Here is an 18,726-nt window from a genome sequence, read left to right on the forward strand (position 1 = left end):
AGACTGTTGTCAAATTTGGCAAATACAAAACTGGAGAAACAATAAGGTTCATGCTCTCTCATGCTGTTTCATTCGTGCCGAAAAGGAGGGAGAATGAAACATTAAACACGTTCCACTTTTGCATAAATAATTCCTGAACAGTTTTGGTCAGCGCTGATAATGCAACTGTATTTGACAAAGGACCGATATAGGCTATTTGCTAGTGACAAAATATGAGCTTTCAGTGTGATACGATCTCTTTGTAGATTACGTTTAATTAAAACGTGTTTCATCTGTTCTGGCTATCCCCTCTATTTGGATCTTACTGTATCTCACTCAATGAACAACATCTCAACACTAAATGAATGATTATCCATTATTGTCATCAGATAGCCTAGTCATATAGGTAGACATTCAGTGTGTTTGAAATAATTAAATCGATAATATTTTCCATCTTTGCAGAGGAAAAGTTTTGTGTAAAGGGAATTAAAGACCTGTCTCATATAGACGCCTGTCTCTAATACTAGCCGGTGCAGTTTGGCGATTTGGGAAAATAAAAGCCCGGGCTATTATTTGGAGTTTTACGGTAATAACGGTCTGTAGTTTTGAGGGAGAGAAGGATCAAGGCCACAATTCTTTACTTGAATTATTCAAGCCTGGCTGTTAGCCTAGTCTGGACCAGGTTAGCTGCATAGAACAAATCCCCATGGTAACTAAAGGCCTGTTCACATTGGTACCGATAACTATAATGGCTATAACAGTTCTAGTTCTAGGTGTGACCAGGCCTATATGTGCTTTAAGTTGCTTTTGTGAAACTGAATCAAGGATAAATTCAGCTACCTCCAGGTCTGTGCATCACATGCATAGGGCTGGGACGGTAACCGCATAACTGCAATATCGCCGTCACGTGACGCCTAGTTGCGGCTCTGAGCTTGTCACCGCCATCACCGCAACAAAAAAAAAATGTGTATACATAGTGTGTGATTTTGTGATGTATTATGTGAGGGACCATCTTATGACATGGATTCAGGTTTTAGTCAGGGGGCCAAAACTGATATTAAAACTCTGTCGGACACTTTTTGGTACAAGCATACAACCTATCCAGTATTAATATTTAACCCCTTAACATGTGTTCTAGCCAGGTTGTCAGCTTAGAAAATGTTTTTTTGTCCATTTTAACACCATATTCTTATAAGTGGTAAAAGCGGATTTTTTCCCCCAAAGTGCTTTCATTTTCTTCCATGTTACCTACTGTAATTTTGGGCAAATGTGCAATATAATCCAATTTATGTGCAAGCATGATCATTAGGGTGGTTGTCAAGCTGATTTTTTTTTTTGTGTGTGTATGACTTTAAGCAATTTCAGGCCAATTTGTTGGTTTCCTGCTCAACATGACATACCAACACTAAATGTTGAATATCTCCACAACCACAAGGACCATATACATAGAAATGGTATCACAACACTCATAGGCTGTCTGCAGAACTGTCAGAATGAACATGTATTGAACAGAACTAGAACATGAAAAAAACAATCTTCACCTAAAGAGAACCAGTTTTCAAAGTGAATATCAGCTTGGAAACATGACATAGTATCCCAAAACCTCTATCAATCAGTACCCCTATCTATGGGAATGCCAAGTTTAAGTCAAGCCAAGTTTAAAGGTTGATAGGGGTACTGATTGATAGAGGTTTTGAAAACTGGTTCTCTTTAGGCGGAGATTGTTTTTTTCATGTTCTAGTTCTGTTATCTCTTACACTGTACAATAAATGTCAATTCTGACACTTCTGCAGACAGCCCATGGGTGTTAGCTTTCATTTGATACCTTTTTTATGTATATGGTCCTTGTGGTTGTGGAGATATTCAACATTTATTGCTGGCATGTCGTGTTGAGCAGGAAACCAAAAAATTGGCCTGAAATTGCTTGTACAAGTCACACAAAAAAAAATTCAGCTTGACAACCACCCTAATATCTTACCTATGGGTGTCTTCTACCTAAAAAAATAGGGTGACAGCTTGTACCAAAACATGTCCGCAAAAGTCTTAACGGAAGCCCTTTTCAGAATTGGCCCCCTGACTATTTTCTAAACAAAACTTCTCAAAAGATGAAGCAAACCTGACCTTCCGTGTGTGTGTTGGGGAGCGCAATGTTCCAACATTCCATTTACTATGCGAGAGTAGGGGAGAACCGGCACAATCGTAATACTTTTCTATTCTCAGCAACCTGACTCTCGCCAGATGAATTTCGTGCCGCCTAGATCCACTCATCCATCTGGAATCGATCCATTGGAGTGCTGCTTCAGAAGGCTGGGCCTTATTAAAAAATCCTTGCATAAGATTGGATAAGCCACTTGTCCGTCATCTATTGACGTGCTACTTCAACCACTCACATCGAAGCCAACCCGTGACACTGAGAACAGTTTCACAGTCGCTTCTACGCTACGTCGCATCTATGAAACTCCCGCCCTGCGTCCTGATTGGCTATACCATACAATCTCGTGCTGAAATCACTCTCAATGTAACCGATCCCAGATGGATGTGAGTGGAGCTAGGCGGAACGAAATTCATCTGGCGAGAGTCAGGTTAAAATTCAGCCAGGATAACAAAAAAAAATTACAGCTTAATCCACTATATAGGATTGGTGAAATAGCCCTCAGATACTTAGTTTGTTTGCTTAGGGTGTCTGAGATGCATCAACAAGTCTTCAGCACCGATTGCCGCCCAACTTTCATGCCAAGACCAGTGCAGGACAAAGTGCAGGTTGCGCCCATATCTTGTAATATGGCACCTGTAATTTTCCATAGGTGACTGCATCATGATCCAGACACATGGTCACTAAAAAACAAACAACAAACAAACTTCGGTGGAGAGTGATTTTAGGCCTTTCTTAGGGGCCCTACATTTGTTTGTAGGCATCCAAGAACTATGTTCACAAGTTTATGCTCACTCATTTTTGTACTGTAAACTTTATTTTTCTCAATTTATATTGGGTATGTTGAATGGTAGTTTACTTATTTGTTTGTTTTCCTTTAACCTGCATCCATTATTTTCTTCATTCTAAACAGCTCAGCCCGAAATTCCTGCACACAAACTCCACAAGTCACACCTGGCCTTTCAGTGCTATTGCAGAGCTTGTTGGTGAGTCTGAGTCTGTAGTTAAGGTTTCTTATTTCTGTTACATCTATTGCTCCCTGCTAATATACAGCCTATTCTGGAATACTAATGAATGTATAACATGAAACCAGTGGAACACTATCTACATTTTTGTCCTTGCTTGCTTGCCTGTATTCCATTTGTATCTAATTCTGGAACAATCCAGTTGAGAAATAAATTAGTCAGTGTGACTCAGATGCCTCCCCACCCTTTTCTTTTTCTGAGTTGAAACTTCTCCCATCAACAAGATGAAAAACAGTAAAGCTGTATGTGTTTGTTAAATGTATTTAGGGACTATGTCTGAGAGCTGGTTCCCTACTTTGCAAGTTGGTACATGTTAGTCTAATAGTCCAAATGTTAGTCTAATAGTCCAATTAGCCATCCACCTCTGCCAGGCAGATATCCCATTTAATGCTCTGTGGTAGTAGGAGAAAGGTTGTCATGTGTTGTCGTGTGCCCGAAGTGTTCCATCTGTCAAGGGTTGGTCCCCCTGCAGGGCATAGCAGGGTAGCCTGGGTGTTGTTTCCATGGAAACACACAGTGTGGTCTACTCTGATTTAAACTAGTGCAGTGCTCATACGAAGCATGCCCATAGGCACTTGCATGCAGTCGGTCACTATATTGGGGTCAACATCCGCTAAATGCTAGGCACACTGCATCCATTGTCGGTCGTCATATTATTCAGGTCAAGATCTGCTAAAGTTTGTCTTTTAACAGCATCTCTAGTATTTCTCATTCAAACACTCAACTCATTCACACTCGACACAGAAAACACTTAGATCCTCAGCAATACACAGACCAAGTATATGATTGCTTCCTGGGAACAGAACTACTAGAGACTTGGTGATGAAATTAGTTTTATTAATTTCATGTTTCAGAGAATCATTGCTGATTACATTACCAGCAACAGTATTTTAAGGTAGATAGATAGCCATCACTATTTAGGTAGAGGAGTAAATGGTTATGAAGGGGCAAAGAAATCTGTATCTATAGACCCTTTCAACTGCGTAAAACAAACAGGTGCGTTCCTAAGGCATTTCCAGTGGCACAGAAAACACCATTGAGCTAATGGTAACTTGGAACAATTTTATTTTATTTAAAAAAAAAAACAAGTTAGAGTCGACATTTTGTAGAGCACTATGTTAAAGGAGAAATCCGGTGAGTTTTCAGATAGATCTCCGCTTCTCGAAAGAGTCGGTACTATAAAAAACGAAAACAATCGTTTTTACGTAGCTCTAGTTAGTACAGCCAGCAGCTAATGCAGCCAGGCATCTACAGCGCTACACTACTGTATGTGGGCATGTAAATGGGAGCTCACAGACATGCCCCCATAGTGCATGTGTGCCTCCAGTAGCAGATTGAAATGCTCTATAAAAACTAGGGACATTTGAAAGTGCACTCCAGCCCTAAGGGGCCACCTGAATGAGAAGGCAGCCAAGGTGCAAGGAAGCTTTACTTGTTAGGCTACGTTCACATTCCATTAATGCCAGGACAAATCTGATTTTATTTCCTCCAGTTAATGTGACGAATATCTGATTTTCTCATAACCATGTGTACAACAGAAGTCACATAGAATCTGGCTTTGAATCTGGCACATACAAGGATTCTGATTTGGGCCACTGTTTGAACAGTCATGTCAGAATTCATGTGACTTGCTTTGGTGCCTTTTGTTTCAAGCTTTACCACATGGATACAGTCAGGACGTCATCCTACATCAAACCCCCCCACCCCTACTCACCCGCTAACTCATCTGCTAAGATTCAAAAACTATAGCCTGATACTCAAATTGCACGTACTGCTCAGTACTATTCCTGCCCTGTGGTCTAGCTCTGCATCTGGCAGAGGAGTGTAGCGACTCTAATGCTGCCTGGCGCAGTGGTTGGCGCTGTCGGTGTGTTTGCTCAGATGCAGCTTGGCTGGCTGGCGGCCTAGCTCTGTGGTGCGTCTCCTTTTCTGTTGCTCTGGTGCTTAGCTGGAAGGGAACTGAACAAAGAAAACATGTCTGGTTTCCATACCCATCTGCTACAGCTATAGATTAAAAGATTATAGATGAATTACTACAATGTGTTTATTACTGCCCCCCCACTATGTCGTAAATGTGTAATTTAAAATGGTGTGTCCATATTTAAAGGGATGGTTCAGTGGTTCAGTGAGAACCTAGAGTCTATTTATGGCTGATAATGAGTTCAAACTTTGGTTTGGGAATGAAATTACATTAATTGAGGACTTTTGAGCTAGACCGTTGTTTGCATTAGCAACAAAATGGCTTGTTGCAGCGGGCATGGAGCCACATAAAAATAATAACCTATTTTCAAACCACTGACAAGGCTCAAAATAGCATTAGACTTCGGTGGTTGTGTGGAGAGGGTACCTACAGACAAATCAAAGTATTGTAAACTTAGGTTATAATAAGGACTGTTTCTGAAGTCAACATCTTGTCCTACTTTGTGTTCCGGTAGTGTCAAATCAGCTGGCGCGTTCGACTTCTTGCAGAGCTGCGCAGTTCTGGCTGAATCTTACAATACAAACATGTATCACGTTCAGCCAAATCGGCGCAAACACTGCAATAAATTGAAGGTGTCCACTGAAATGTTAGTGTATTGTCAAGTGCCAGACTAGTATGAAATGGAATGAAATGAAAATGAACAAGAGATACTAGGCGTGCAGAGCCAGGCTAGAGGTGGGGTGGGGTGGGGCTGCATGCATCTGCTCTCTGATGTCTGCCATGTTGCCATTTTCTTTCTTTTTCTCCAGACAATGCTTATGATCCAGATGTCAGTGCCCAACAGTTCTGGATCGATAAAACACGGATAAGAAACACTGACTGTCTGACGTTCTTGGACAATGGAAACGGGTTGAGCTATGACCAAATGCACAAGATGCTGAGGTGAGTCACATTAAACCAGGAACACTCATCCAAGGACAGTATGTTTCACCACGAAACCTGTTGAATGCATATCTCTTAATATCAGTTTTAAATTACGATAATGTTTTGTTCAGAATTAAATAAATTATTTAAAGCACTATAGTGTGGAATGGTCAGAGTACATAATCTAACTCTAGAAGCAGCCTCTCTCACAATAATGACATGGCATACATCCAGTGTTTCCCACAGAATGTAATTCTATTTGTGGTGGTAGGTGACAGGGGGTGTTCACAGTTTTGAACAAATTTGTGCAACATGGTTATGATGCTAACCGGATTTAATCATGATTTAGCCTTAGTCGTCTTCTATGCCAACAACAATCCTTGCAGGATTTTTTGTTTTCTTTAAACGTGCATGCAGGTTCATTGAGGGACAGAGAGGCTGCGCAAAAGTGCACATAGCTCTACAATAAAAGGAGTTCATCCAATTTAAGTAGTACAACACAACATAGAAAATCATTGTGTGGTGGTCAATGCTGTCAATGTATGGGAAACACTGTACATCCCATAGAGCCTTGCTTTTTAAGCATACCTGATTAACAGGCCTTTCTAATGTATCTCTGTAATGTTGTCTTGCAGCTTTGGCTTCAGTGAGAAGCAGACTATAAATGGCCACGTCCCCGTCGGTCTGTATGGTAATGGCTTCAAGTCCGGCTCCATGCGCCTGGGGAGGGATGCCATTGTGTTGTCAAAGACCCGGGATGCCATGTGTGTGGGCATGCTCTCTCAGACGTACCTGGAACGGACAGGAGCTAGTCATGTGGTCGTCCCCATCGTTGCCTTCAGACGTGTGGGACCAAGCCAGTATATCCTTTTCAGAATATTCATGCTAAATTGAACATTCACCCAATTCCAAAGAGGAGAGACCCATGGTCTAACTAGGACCAAGGAGCAGGACCGGAGCGCACAACGCCTTAAGTGATTTTTATTAGTCCAAACCGACTAACGTTTTGAGTCTTCTTCGGAGTCCGCATGGGCGTCGAAACGTTAGTCGGTTTGCACTAATAAAAATCACTTAAGTTGTGTGCTCCGGTCCTGCTTCTTGGTCCTAGTTAGATCATGGGTCTTCTGCGTCCTGTTCCGTGAGCAACAACCAGGCTGAAGCGCAAGTGACCCCCTTCTACCATTCACCCAATTCCATTTACTCCATTTTCTCACTCAATAACTGTCAAATGTGACGCTGCTCTCATTTTGAATTAATGAGGCGTTCACATTGGAGTGATCACTAACAGTGAACTGTCCGTGTTGGGGTGTCCTGGCATATCCCCACTCTGGAATGTCTCTTGTCCAATCAGAAATGAATGAATAGTTTGAGTGGCGCTAACTGTTGTATAAGTATGTATATAACATATACATATAAACAGAATCTGTTGTGCTGTGTCACTGTGTTCTCATTTAACCTTGACGTTCGCCACCACTCAGTTCCACGCCAGAGCACTCGGCCAGTTTGCAGGACATTCTAAAATACTCGCTGTTTCAGACGGAGTCTGAACTGTACTCAGAGCTGCTTGCCATCACCGCCCATGGAACCATGGCTACCACTGGCACCCGCATCATCATTTGGAACCTCAGAAAGTGAGCGACTATTCACAATGAGTGAATGTATGATTACACCTCAACAAGGAGACAAAAACATGTAGCATCAACGTGACTGCAGTCACTGTGTCACTGCGTGCTAGTGTGCTCTCTGTGAGGATTGTGAGGATAATCTGATAGGATAGTCTGATGTCTGTCTATTCTTCGAGATAGAATTCCATTGGAATTTTCTTTTTTTACACTTCACTTGTATTTTTAGAGCATATATGAACCGTACACATACAAAAACATGTTTAAACACATTGTTACATCACGTTAGTGACGGTGGCAGTTTTAATTGATTTGTTTATGTTTCACACAATGCCTGTGTCTTGCTTGCGCTGTCAGTTTCCTTAAGAAAATGTAATTTCAGAACATTTCAGTAAAAGGTTTAGACGGTCAAATAATATCTAGGTATGCATGTCTGACTTGAGCTAGGTGTTCCAAAGAGAGGAAGGGCCAACAAATCAAAGAGAAATGAACGAATAATCTTTGTGTCCCACTGTCCTGCAGAACTACAACAGGACAAATGGAGTTTGACTTCAGCTCAGACCGGTACGACATACGGATCCCTCCGACTGTTTTTGAATCCAACCGGGAAGCATACAAACGGCCAGAGCGTGTGATGGAGTCCCCCCCAGAAAGTGACTTCTCACTGAGGGTGAGTCAGAACTGCGGCAGGTCACACATCTACCTTTTTCTTTATCGCTTACTGTATATGTTGTCATTTGTTTGATGTGTACAAATATTTATTTACTTATTTCAATATGATTAAAACTGCAAGAGGATGTTGAATGGTTTTATTGTTGTTTTCAGGCATATACTAGCATATTGTACCTGAAGCCAAGGATGCAAATCATCATCAGGGGACAGAAGGTTAAGACCCAGCTTGTGTCCAAGAACTTGGCCTACAGCCGCAAAGACAGCTACAGGCCCATTTTTCACGTATCTTTTGACCACTTGGTCGTTGTCTGAAGGTTTTAGAAATTTGTTATATTAATGTTTTCACATGGTTTCATGTTCTGTTGATGGTTTCAGTGATTTCACAGAATCTATGATGTTAATGGTTTGACATAAATGATGGTGGAGAACATCTGGGATTGGCATTAAATTGTGGGATTATATGACGTAGGGTTTAATGTTTGCTTTGGGGATCTGATGAACTTGTGGATAGTAGCTACCAATGATGCGTGGGTCCATACACAGGAATTGCCCTTTCTTACAGCTTAGCCTATCTGAAGCATGCACGGCATCCTTTAGTTAAACAAATGTAAGACAAACACAAGAATAACAAAAAGCACACACTGCATCTTCTTGTGATTGGAGTTAGCCCAGTGATGTTTTAGAGAGCAGTTCGGGCTTATTACTTTGATCAAAGCCTTTAGGTGAAATTTGACTAATGTGTTTAAAGTTCATTTTTACTGACTCGAATATCATCAAAAATATTTTCATCTGACTTGTAACGGCGGATGACCGCTAGTCACCGAGGGCATCCGCTTATGCGCATCACTGGTAGCTGCAGTAATGAATTACGTTGATGTCATTGCTCCTTAACTCCTAAGCACAGAATGCACGTGTCAGAATAACCTTTGGCTACAACACCAAAAGCAAAGACCACTATGGTATAATGATGTACCATAAAAACCGCTTGATCAAAGCATATGAGCGTGTTGGCTGCCAGCTCAAGGTGGGTGAAGGTGACACTTTCTAATGTGCGTTTCATCGGTTCTTAGTTCTTAGTTGTGTTGTGTCTAACCTAACTTTTTTCTGTATCTCTCATAGGCCAACATCAAGGGTGTAGGTGTCATAGGTGTTATAGAGTGCAACTTCCTCAAACCAACTCACAACAAACAGGATTTTGACTACACAGATGAATACAGGTCAGCAGTAGCAGTATCACTGTGTACCAGTTTGTGTCCAATAAGATCCTCTATTTTTGTAAAGACACAAGCATTCTAATTTTTATTGGATGGGTGAATCTTTTTGCAGGAAAACTATCAACAGTGTTGCGATGAAACTTGAGGAGTACTGGAAAGAGATTCGCTACAAGAGGGACCAAGAACACCCTACCTGTACAATTCCTTTGGAGGACACCCTGTAAGTGACTTTGCATCATGAAATTAGAGCAGAAGAAGAATGTAACCCATAACGTTGTTGATTGAGGATGACTTCAGCAATGACCATTTTGTGAATGCTGTATTACTGTGACGCATGTGACTACTGTCACTGTGAGTAAATGGCTGACTTTAATATTAAAATAGAACCATTCCATACTCAACTCCCAGTATGACCCAGAGTGGCTTTGTTGACATGTAAAGCCCCATGCAATAAAGGATAAATAAACCTGCCATGCCATGTTCTGGTCAAGGGGCGGCATAATGTTGGAATGGATCAGCAATTTAGTTTGATCTGTTTCTGTTTTCTCGTAGCAAGCGTCCAGATCAGAACTGGGTCCAGTGTGACAAGTGTCTACAGTGGAGGAAGCTCCCGGACGGCATCGACCCAGACAGACTCCCCGAACGGTGGTTCTGCCACATGAATCCAGACCCGCAGTTCAGGTGACCCCTCTCTTCGCACTATTTTATGCCATTTTCCGAATTAGTTATGTGGGGGGTTCTAGTAAAGTGTTGTGTGAGACACCACAGCAAAAACAAAAGGGCATTTTGTCTGCTGTGCTTCCCTTAATTTATTCATCCAACAATATAGCGAAATTTCACAATTTACTGTCCATGGATCATACGATCTATAGTTTAAAAGAATTAGTAGCTTAATGTAGTTTCTAAATGTCTAGTAACCTCATCGCCTGACATTACATTACATTACATTACATTACATTTGGCTGACGCATTTTTAGCCAAAGCGACTAACAACATGGTAAACAGTTTAAGTTTTAGAGCAATTCTCAACAATATTAGGACAATTTAAAAAACATTAGAGTACAGTAAGAATAAGTGCATCAGTGAGTGCTGTTTTTAACAGTTACGTGTCAGTTTAAGACGGCTGGTGAGTGCTAGGATCAGCAAGACTTGTTGTAAGTGTTGCTATGAGAGGAGATGTTCTCTAAAGAGCTGGGTCTTCAGGAGTTTTTTGAAAATGGAGAGGGATGACATATGATGCTTATTGTGGTTGTAGAACATGACATCAATTTGAAAGTAGCCATTGGTACCAGACGGACACCTTACATTCTCCTACCAGGAGAGATAATAGACAACTCAAGGATTAAGCAGTCTTTCCTGCTATTGGAGACTGCATCACATGATATTAATTATATGTCAGCACTGTTCTCTGCAGAAGCATAGGCATTGCATATCACATATCGCATGATCTTTATTAGAGAGCTGTTCATGGAGAGAGAAAATTAGGTGCACAGAAATGTATGCGTTGTTAGTGTCATGTTGGTGAGATACTGAAGATGAAGACTAGTTCTTCTCAAAATGAACACACTTTACATGAACCTGAACTAAAACAAACATTAATATACAAAAATGTAATGGTAAACACATGCAATGTAGGGAGAGTCTCAATTCCCATACCACGATTCTGGCAAAAGGCTGTTAATGGGCTTGAGCTTGAGACTGAATAACAGTTGTGGGAATGCTTCACCAACGGCTCCCATGCACATCATAAGGCTGAAATACTGTAGTGTGTGCTCTCAACCTTGTGTATTCTCAATACTTTTTTATAATAAAAACTTTAATATTTCTTTGTTCTTTGTTTGTCTTTTCAGGAGTTGCCATGTACCACAAGAACAAGCGGATTCAGACGATGAGGCCTCCTACCCAAAAACTTACAAACAACAGTAAGTCACCCTCTGCTTTACTATCCTGTAAGCCTTCACCTTGATTATTTGGGTGAAGGGAGAAGTATAATTCAGATGTTTGCATTTTTGTAGTGCAGTATTGTATGTTTATGAAGCACATTTGAAAAAATGTATTGGCTGTGTTACCACATACAGTGGGTCCCTTTTAGAAGTGGCCACTTCATTCGCGCTTCATACCATGCGAGCCACCAATTATAGCTTGACGAGCCGCATGTGGCTCGTGAGCCGCGCAATGAGTAACACTGCTGTGGCCCCAGCAGTGGCGCAACTGGCTGGGGCACCTGCACTGTACGCCGGCAACCCGGGTTCGATTCCCGCCCCGTGGTCCCTTCCGGATCCCACCCCGACTCTCTCTCCCACTCGCTTCCTGTCACTCTCCACTGTCCTGTCGCATCAAAGGCATAAAAAGCCCAAAAAAATATACTTTAAAAAAAAAAGGAGTAACACTGCTGTAAACCAAGGTTAAATATGTTCTGAGGTTGTCACACCACAGAAAATGTGATGTGATCTGTGAAAACCCTTCAAATGGTGCAATTTTACCAACTTTGTTGATTCTGATACCATCCTAGCAACATCTAAGATTCTGAGAGGATGGTATCCAGGATTTTGCTAGGATGGTATCAGAACCTTAAGAGAGGGTTGAAACTGAGCAAAAATCAAGGATTTTTGAGTCCACCGTGTGAAGGGTTTTCGTAGATCTCATCACAAATGTGTCATTAACCACTCAGACAAATCTGAATCATTAAAAACACTACCAAGTATATGAAATTAGGTTTCAAAATTATGACAACTAATTTTCACAACTAAACTTCTCTGCTTACTCAACTCTTTAAGGGATGCTCCGATGGTTGATAACAGGTTCAAACTTTCGTTTGGGAGCAAAATCAGGAATTTTCAGGTAGACCTTTAGGAGGGCACACAGCCATGTCAAAATAAATCGCTATTTTTAAACCACTGGCAAAGTTCAAAATAGCCTTACACTTCAATGGTAGTGTCCAAGTATTGCAAACTTTGTTAACAGAGAGGCTATAACAAGGAAGGTTTCTGAATGCAAAACACATTGCCTTACTTCTTTTGGTAGCTTCAAATCAGTGGGCGTGTTCAACTTCTTCAAATAAGTAGGCGCGTTCAACTTCTTCAAGTGTTGTGCAGATCTGGCTGAACGTGTTGCTTGTTTCTGTTGTAAGAATTAGCCAGATCCACGCAGTTACAAGATGTCGAATGCAGAAAAGAAGCTACCAGAACAGAAAGAAGGCAATGCAATGTAATTTTGTCCCAAACGAAGGTTTAAACTCGTTATCAAGCAGTAATAGACCCCAGGTTGTTTTTACTTCGGAGTATCCCTTTAAGGGGAGGGTTTATGCTCTGTAGAGAATGGATCACCAATGCCCCTTTTCTGGACCACCTGATAAAATGGAGCACAAAAAATGATGAAGTCCGGTTTAATAGTCCATCCTCACAGTGTGGTACCATACCCTTCAGTTTTTTTCACGTCTTCAGTAATAATTGTCTAACCTATACAAGATGACTGATGATGAACTTCCACAGGGTTCCCGCGGGGTCTTAAAAAGTCTTAAAAGCATTGAATTTATGAATTTGAAAATAATACCTTAAAAAGACTTAAAGTCTTGAATTTTGATATCTGTGTCTTAAAATGTGTGCAGTATGTAACTTCTCCGTATCGCATTCTCCTCAAAAGGTTCATTTGTCAACCACTATTATTTTGATTAAATAACGTAGCCTAAATAAAGAGTGGCGGAACCAATAATTGAAAACGCTGCCCCGGGTCCGAACACGTCACTTTGCTACAGCACTACAACACACAGACCACAAGCAACAAGCCAAGCAGAAGCGCGGAAAATCAAAGAAAATCTAACCAGAACACAAGAAAGTTTGTATATAACGCCGTTATATTGTTTTTTTTAACGTTTGTTTATGTTACCTAGCTACCCATTTCATGCTGGGGTTATCGGGAAATGTAAATTTAACAAAGCGTGGCGAGATAAACAAGCATTTTGTCACTTTTGCACAATAGTCTCTAACTAAACTAGACTAATACATTTCTCAGGCTTATTTCAGACTGGTTTGTTGCAAAATTGGTGTCTATTTTTACATTTTGGCCCTTTGAATCAATGGAAATGGTTGTTGAGTCTCGGCTGAATAGAGCCAGTGTGTTTTTGCATGTAAGTGTTCCACAATGTTAAAGCTGTACAAACACATAGTTAAGCATTATTCAGATAACTGCAGCTAGCCTCCAAAGAGGTGACTATTGTTGTGACATCTGACAAAAAGGTGCATGCTGTATTAATAAATTACGACGATGAGGCCTCCTACCCAAAAACTTACAAACAACAGTAAGTCACCCTCTGCTTTACTATCCTGTAAGCCTTCACCTTGATTATTTGGGTGAAGGGAGAAGTATAATTCAGATGTTTGCATTTTTTCAGTGCAGTATTGTATGTTTATGAAGCACATTTGAAAAAATGTATTGGCTGTGTTACCACATACAGTGGGTCCCTTTTAGAAGTGGCCACTTCATTCGCGCTTCATACCATGCGAGCCACCAATTATAGCTTGACGAGCCGCATGTGGCTCGTGAGCCGCGCAATGAGTAACACTCACTCAACACAAACACAAATATAGTTTGAGATTAATAATTAACATTGCATGCCTATGCATGGGTCATGGTTTTACCAAAGTCATAGAATAGCCAAAACTATACATATTCTGAAAGCATATGCCCTGTATATGAAATATAGCATTGATCAACTTATGTCCCATCTTCCTCCATACCATATTCCTCTATTCTGTATAGGCGAATCAAGTGAACAGCGGATACATTTTGGCCTGCATTATTAAGGGAAACAAAACACCATAAACGATATATTTTCTAAAAGCATATGTATAACCTCTAGATGTGATATAACATCAGTTAAGACATTGCCCATCTTTCTCCATGCCATGCACCAGTGGTCCCCAAACTTTTTCTTCCGAGGGCCAGCTCACTATGCCTGGGTCTAAGAGAGGGCCAGAGACTCGGAGTATCAGTAACCATAAATAGCTTAGTGCTGTGAACAACAGCAGTCTACCTTAGTTGAATATTCCATTACATTTGATCATAGGCTACTGCAATTTAATACCATTGTTAGCTGTGTTTATGTTGCCATTATATCCTATCAGTGTAAAATGTAGCTCAAATGAAATAATACTAATAAAAAGACTTTAGCATTCCAAAAAAGTATTAGCAGGGAGTCCCAAAAGTATTTTATTCAAAATGTGTGAACTCTGAACTCTGTGTCTGCATACACAGCTCAAGTTGTGAACAAGCAATATCCTACAAATAATTCAAAGTTCTCAAACTATGAGAGTTTTATTAAGTGCTGGCAAAAACATCTGAAATCACCTAATGAGAACTTTGTGAACTCTATGAACATTTGAACGAGTGAATAAAAAATAGAAATAATTATCCAAGAAAGTCCCAGAAATATGACTTGAATAGAAGTTAATTAGTTATTAACAATTAATTGATAAACTTTTAGAATACTTTGAGCACTGATGCAGTGAGCATAGGCCTCTTACATTGTTTGCAGGTAGGCCTACATTTCATTCCGTTTTCAATGGCAAATGTGAAACAGCGCCAAAACAACCACCAGTGGACAAAAAGAGTATTTCACGTGTATTGTTAAGACTCGCCATAGAGAATGAATGGGGGAAATTACGGAGGTCATAGTTTGACGATGTCGTACTCCTGTGCGGGCCAGATGCTATATACCACAGACATGTTTTGGGGGCCAAGCGTAAATCTAGCGTAAAGCCACTTGTAGATGAGATATGAGATATTTGTGGTCTGCTGAAATTTTCTTTGATTTTTCACACCTCTGTTTGGCTTGTTGTCTGTGGTCTGTGTCTGTGCTGTGGTCTGTGTCTGTGGTGTGGTGTTGTAGCGTAAGTACTCACTACTATGCTGCAATGTTACATCATTCTTCCATAATGCTTTACAAAGTCCACATTTTCACATTTGTTTGAGAAATAAATGAACAAATTAAAAAAAATAGTTTTTCTTTGCCGGTAAATCTGTGAAATAGGTATTAAGTTTTTATATAAATGGTCTTAAAAAGACTTGAATTTGACTTGAAGAAACCTGTAGGAACCCTGCTTCCAATGCAAATTGTAACCTGATTATTGTTCCCAACTTGTTCCACACAGTGAACGCCTCAGCAAGATCCAGCTGGAGCGGCAGAGGCAGCAGGTACTGCACACATGCTTGGCCTCACAAGCCTACTCACAAGCCCTCACGACTGTGTGTGTGTGTGCGCGTGTGTGTTGCAATCATCATCTTTTCAGTGTGTTCATGTATTCCCCCACTGTCAGATGAAGGAAGTTCAAAAACATTACTGGCCTGTGTACTAATACGTGTTTGTGTGTGTGTGTCTGTGTGTGTTGTCAGATGGAGGAAGCGAGGAAGAAGGAGGAGATGGAGAGGCTGTCCAGGCTGAAGGAGCAGAACGACGAGCTGCGACGGCAGCACGAGCGTCTCAAGCAGCAGCTCAGAAATTCGGTGGGTGGTTGGGTCGGTGGGTGAGGGTTGGGTAGGTGGGTGGGTGGGCGGTTGGGCGGTTGGGTGGGTGGTTGGGTCGGTGGGTGAGGGTTGGGTAGGTAGGTGGGTGGGTGGTTGGGCGGTTGGGTGGGCTCGTGCGCTGCCACAGACGCTTCATGTGGGAGCAGGAGGCTCAGTGAGCCACTCTGCTGAAGATGGCCACAGTTGCACTGACAGCACAAGTGCTTTACTCAGACTCACAAGACAAGAGTGACTAATGACAGAAGTCAGTGGGTCTACCTCAAGTGGTCTGCTTCAAGCGAGCTGCTATGAAAACCTGAAGGAAAAGTCAGGGGCTGAGTTTCCGTTGAGCATGCTGCTGTTTGACAACTATGGATGTCTTGAGTGCTTATGTAACTTACCTTCAAATGCTCACGTGTGTGTGTGTGTGTGTGTGTGTGTGTGTGTGTGTGTGTGTGTGTATGTGTGTGTGTGTGTGTGTGTGTGTGTGTGTGTGTGTGCTCATATATCTGTCTACACAGAGAGATTTGCCTGCCAGGTTAGCTGTGCCTGTCCAGAGGAGTGCCTTGGCAACAGCCCCCCGTAGCTCCAGCGGGCACAGTCGGACAGGTGAGAGAAGGCTGATGAGAGGATGCGTGATTGGTGCTCCAGTAGGTTGTGTATGATTGGTGCTCCGGCAGGTCGTGTGTGATTGGTGCTCTGGCAGGTGGCGTGTGATTGGTGCTCTGGCAGGTGGCGTGTGATTGGTGCTCTGGCAGGTGGCGTGTGATTGGTGCTCTGGCAGGTCGCGTGTGATTGGCTTTGGTAATGAGGCTGGCATTTTCCTGTGCTCTGGGATTGACTGCGCATGTTTCTGATTGGACAGGTCTCAGCCCGTCCTCTGAGGGGATGCCCATCATCACGAGTGTCTGCTCCCTCTCCACACCATCCAGGTACACAACACTCAGTTATTTATTTATTTTAAAATATATTTTTTGGGCTGTTTGCCTTTATTGTGACAGGACAGTGAAGAGAGAGGGAGAAGGGAAGAGGTGGGATCGGGAAATGACCCCGGTCAGACTCGAACCTGGGACTTGGACCTCAGTGTGGTACGGGCGCTGTAGCCAGTTGCCCCCCCCCCCCTAGTAATTACTACTAGTCTACTAGTAATTTTGTTTTGCCAAAAACCCTTGCCATTCCTTCATTTTAGCCCACTAAAAGGATATAGGGCTTTCCTACTGTTATATCTGTACTATTGTGGTACTGAGCGACTGGAAGTTTTACTTTTTCTTTTGGGATTATTAAAGTATCTATCTATCTATCTATCTATCTATCTATCTATCTATCTATCTATCTATTTATCCATTTATCTACAGTGATGGGCAGTAGCTTGCTACTTGTAGCGAAGCTATTAGCGTAACTACATTTCTCAGTAGCTTGGTGGTAGCGTAGTTATTTTCTGAAGCAGATAGCTTTTTAATAGAATTTTTGACCATGTAGTGCAGTAGCTTTTACAGAAGCTACATTTTCCAGAGCATTTGTGGAACTCACAGTAGAACTTCTTCTGGACATTCATATGCAAGTTCAGTTCTATTCAATGGATCTGAGATAATCAAGAGAAGGTGAAGCTTTTACAGGCAAAAATCCACCAAACAATGAAGATGCTGCTAACATGCATGCATGCACAGTTACAAAGTGTATTCCTTTGCCATTGTACTTCAAATATAGTTAAGGAGTTTTGAGTTAGCTTGCAGTTGATCCTGCAAGCTTAAGAAATGCCTAAATTGAGCATGTCCATGGGCCATATGCACTCTCTGTCAGTATCTGCCTTTTGTTATAATGTTATTACAGTATATGTCTTTTTTCCCCAAATTGATTTTGGAGCTGTGAGTAACAATCAAGGGTTATTGTATTTGAACTGGACATACAGTTAAGAACAAAATTATTCATACCCCTGGAAAATATTGATGTAATGTTGATTTTCTCTTGACCAATATGTTTGTTCTGACTGAAAATGACACTGCCACATGCCAAAAGGTTGTAAGACAATGTGGTAGAAAGTAACATGGAATCAAACAAATAATCGTTTTTATCTTTTTTAACATTTTTATGAAAAATGGCAAGTCCAAAATTATTCATACCCTTTTTAAATAATCAATGGAAACATCTTTATTTACCATCAAAGCTCTCCAAATGGTTCTTATAATACCTACCAAGCCTCTCCATGTCTCCACAATGATTTTAGACTGCACCTTTTTAGCAGCAATCTGAGTTTTGAGGCAGGAACGATTATTTGCCATCACTCTGGCCTTGTGCTCACTTTTTTGACTGATTGAGATCTGGACTCTGGCTCTGCCACTCTAAAATGTTGATATTGTTCTCGGTTAACCATTTCTTGCCTTTTTTGGCTGTATGTTTTGGATCATTGTGTGGTTTAATGGTCCAATGATGCCCATTGGGGCAGGTCTTTCGGCAGACTACCTGATCTTTTCCACCAAAAATCTCAATGTAGCCCCTTGTTTTAGTGTTAACGTTTACTTTGAGAAGTTCACCAGGTTCCATTGTCTGAAAAACACCTAATACATGAATACTGAATGAAAACCCGGATTGCTGTTAAAAATATGTGGTCTAGAATCATTGTGGAGACATGGAGAGGCTTGGTAGATATTATAAGAAACATTTTCAGAGTCGTTAATGCAAATAAAGATGTTTCCATTGATTATTTAAAAAGGGTATG

The 18,726-nt window shown here is 41.2% G+C and overlaps 1 protein-coding gene across 1 annotated transcript in view; it reads left to right on the plus strand.

The window, feature by feature from the left end:
* morc3a (MORC family CW-type zinc finger 3a) overlaps positions 1-18,726 on the plus strand; it is a 28,644-nt gene that overhangs the window by 5,171 nt on the left and 4,747 nt on the right. Inside the window, exons 2-16 of the mRNA XM_076263456.1 lie at positions 3,045-3,117; positions 5,887-6,019; positions 6,637-6,863; positions 7,476-7,632; positions 8,146-8,293; positions 8,449-8,577; positions 9,200-9,319; positions 9,415-9,512; positions 9,622-9,729; positions 10,062-10,190; positions 11,360-11,431; positions 15,659-15,701; positions 15,900-16,010; positions 16,532-16,619; positions 16,876-16,942. Of these exons, the coding sequence (XP_076119571.1) occupies positions 3,045-3,117; positions 5,887-6,019; positions 6,637-6,863; positions 7,476-7,632; positions 8,146-8,293; positions 8,449-8,577; positions 9,200-9,319; positions 9,415-9,512; positions 9,622-9,729; positions 10,062-10,190; positions 11,360-11,431; positions 15,659-15,701; positions 15,900-16,010; positions 16,532-16,619; positions 16,876-16,942 (1,703 nt within the window). The remainder of the gene's footprint in view (positions 1-3,044; positions 3,118-5,886; positions 6,020-6,636; positions 6,864-7,475; positions 7,633-8,145; positions 8,294-8,448; positions 8,578-9,199; positions 9,320-9,414; positions 9,513-9,621; positions 9,730-10,061; positions 10,191-11,359; positions 11,432-15,658; positions 15,702-15,899; positions 16,011-16,531; positions 16,620-16,875; positions 16,943-18,726) is intronic.

This window comes from Alosa pseudoharengus, unplaced genomic scaffold (genome assembly GCF_046254945.1).
Source record: "Alosa pseudoharengus isolate Yale_2024_CS ecotype anadromous, Long Island Sound unplaced genomic scaffold, YU_APseudo_1.1 YU_APseudo_1.1_scf_3, whole genome shotgun sequence".
Classification (NCBI taxonomy): Eukaryota; Metazoa; Chordata; class Actinopteri; order Clupeiformes; family Clupeidae; genus Alosa; species Alosa pseudoharengus.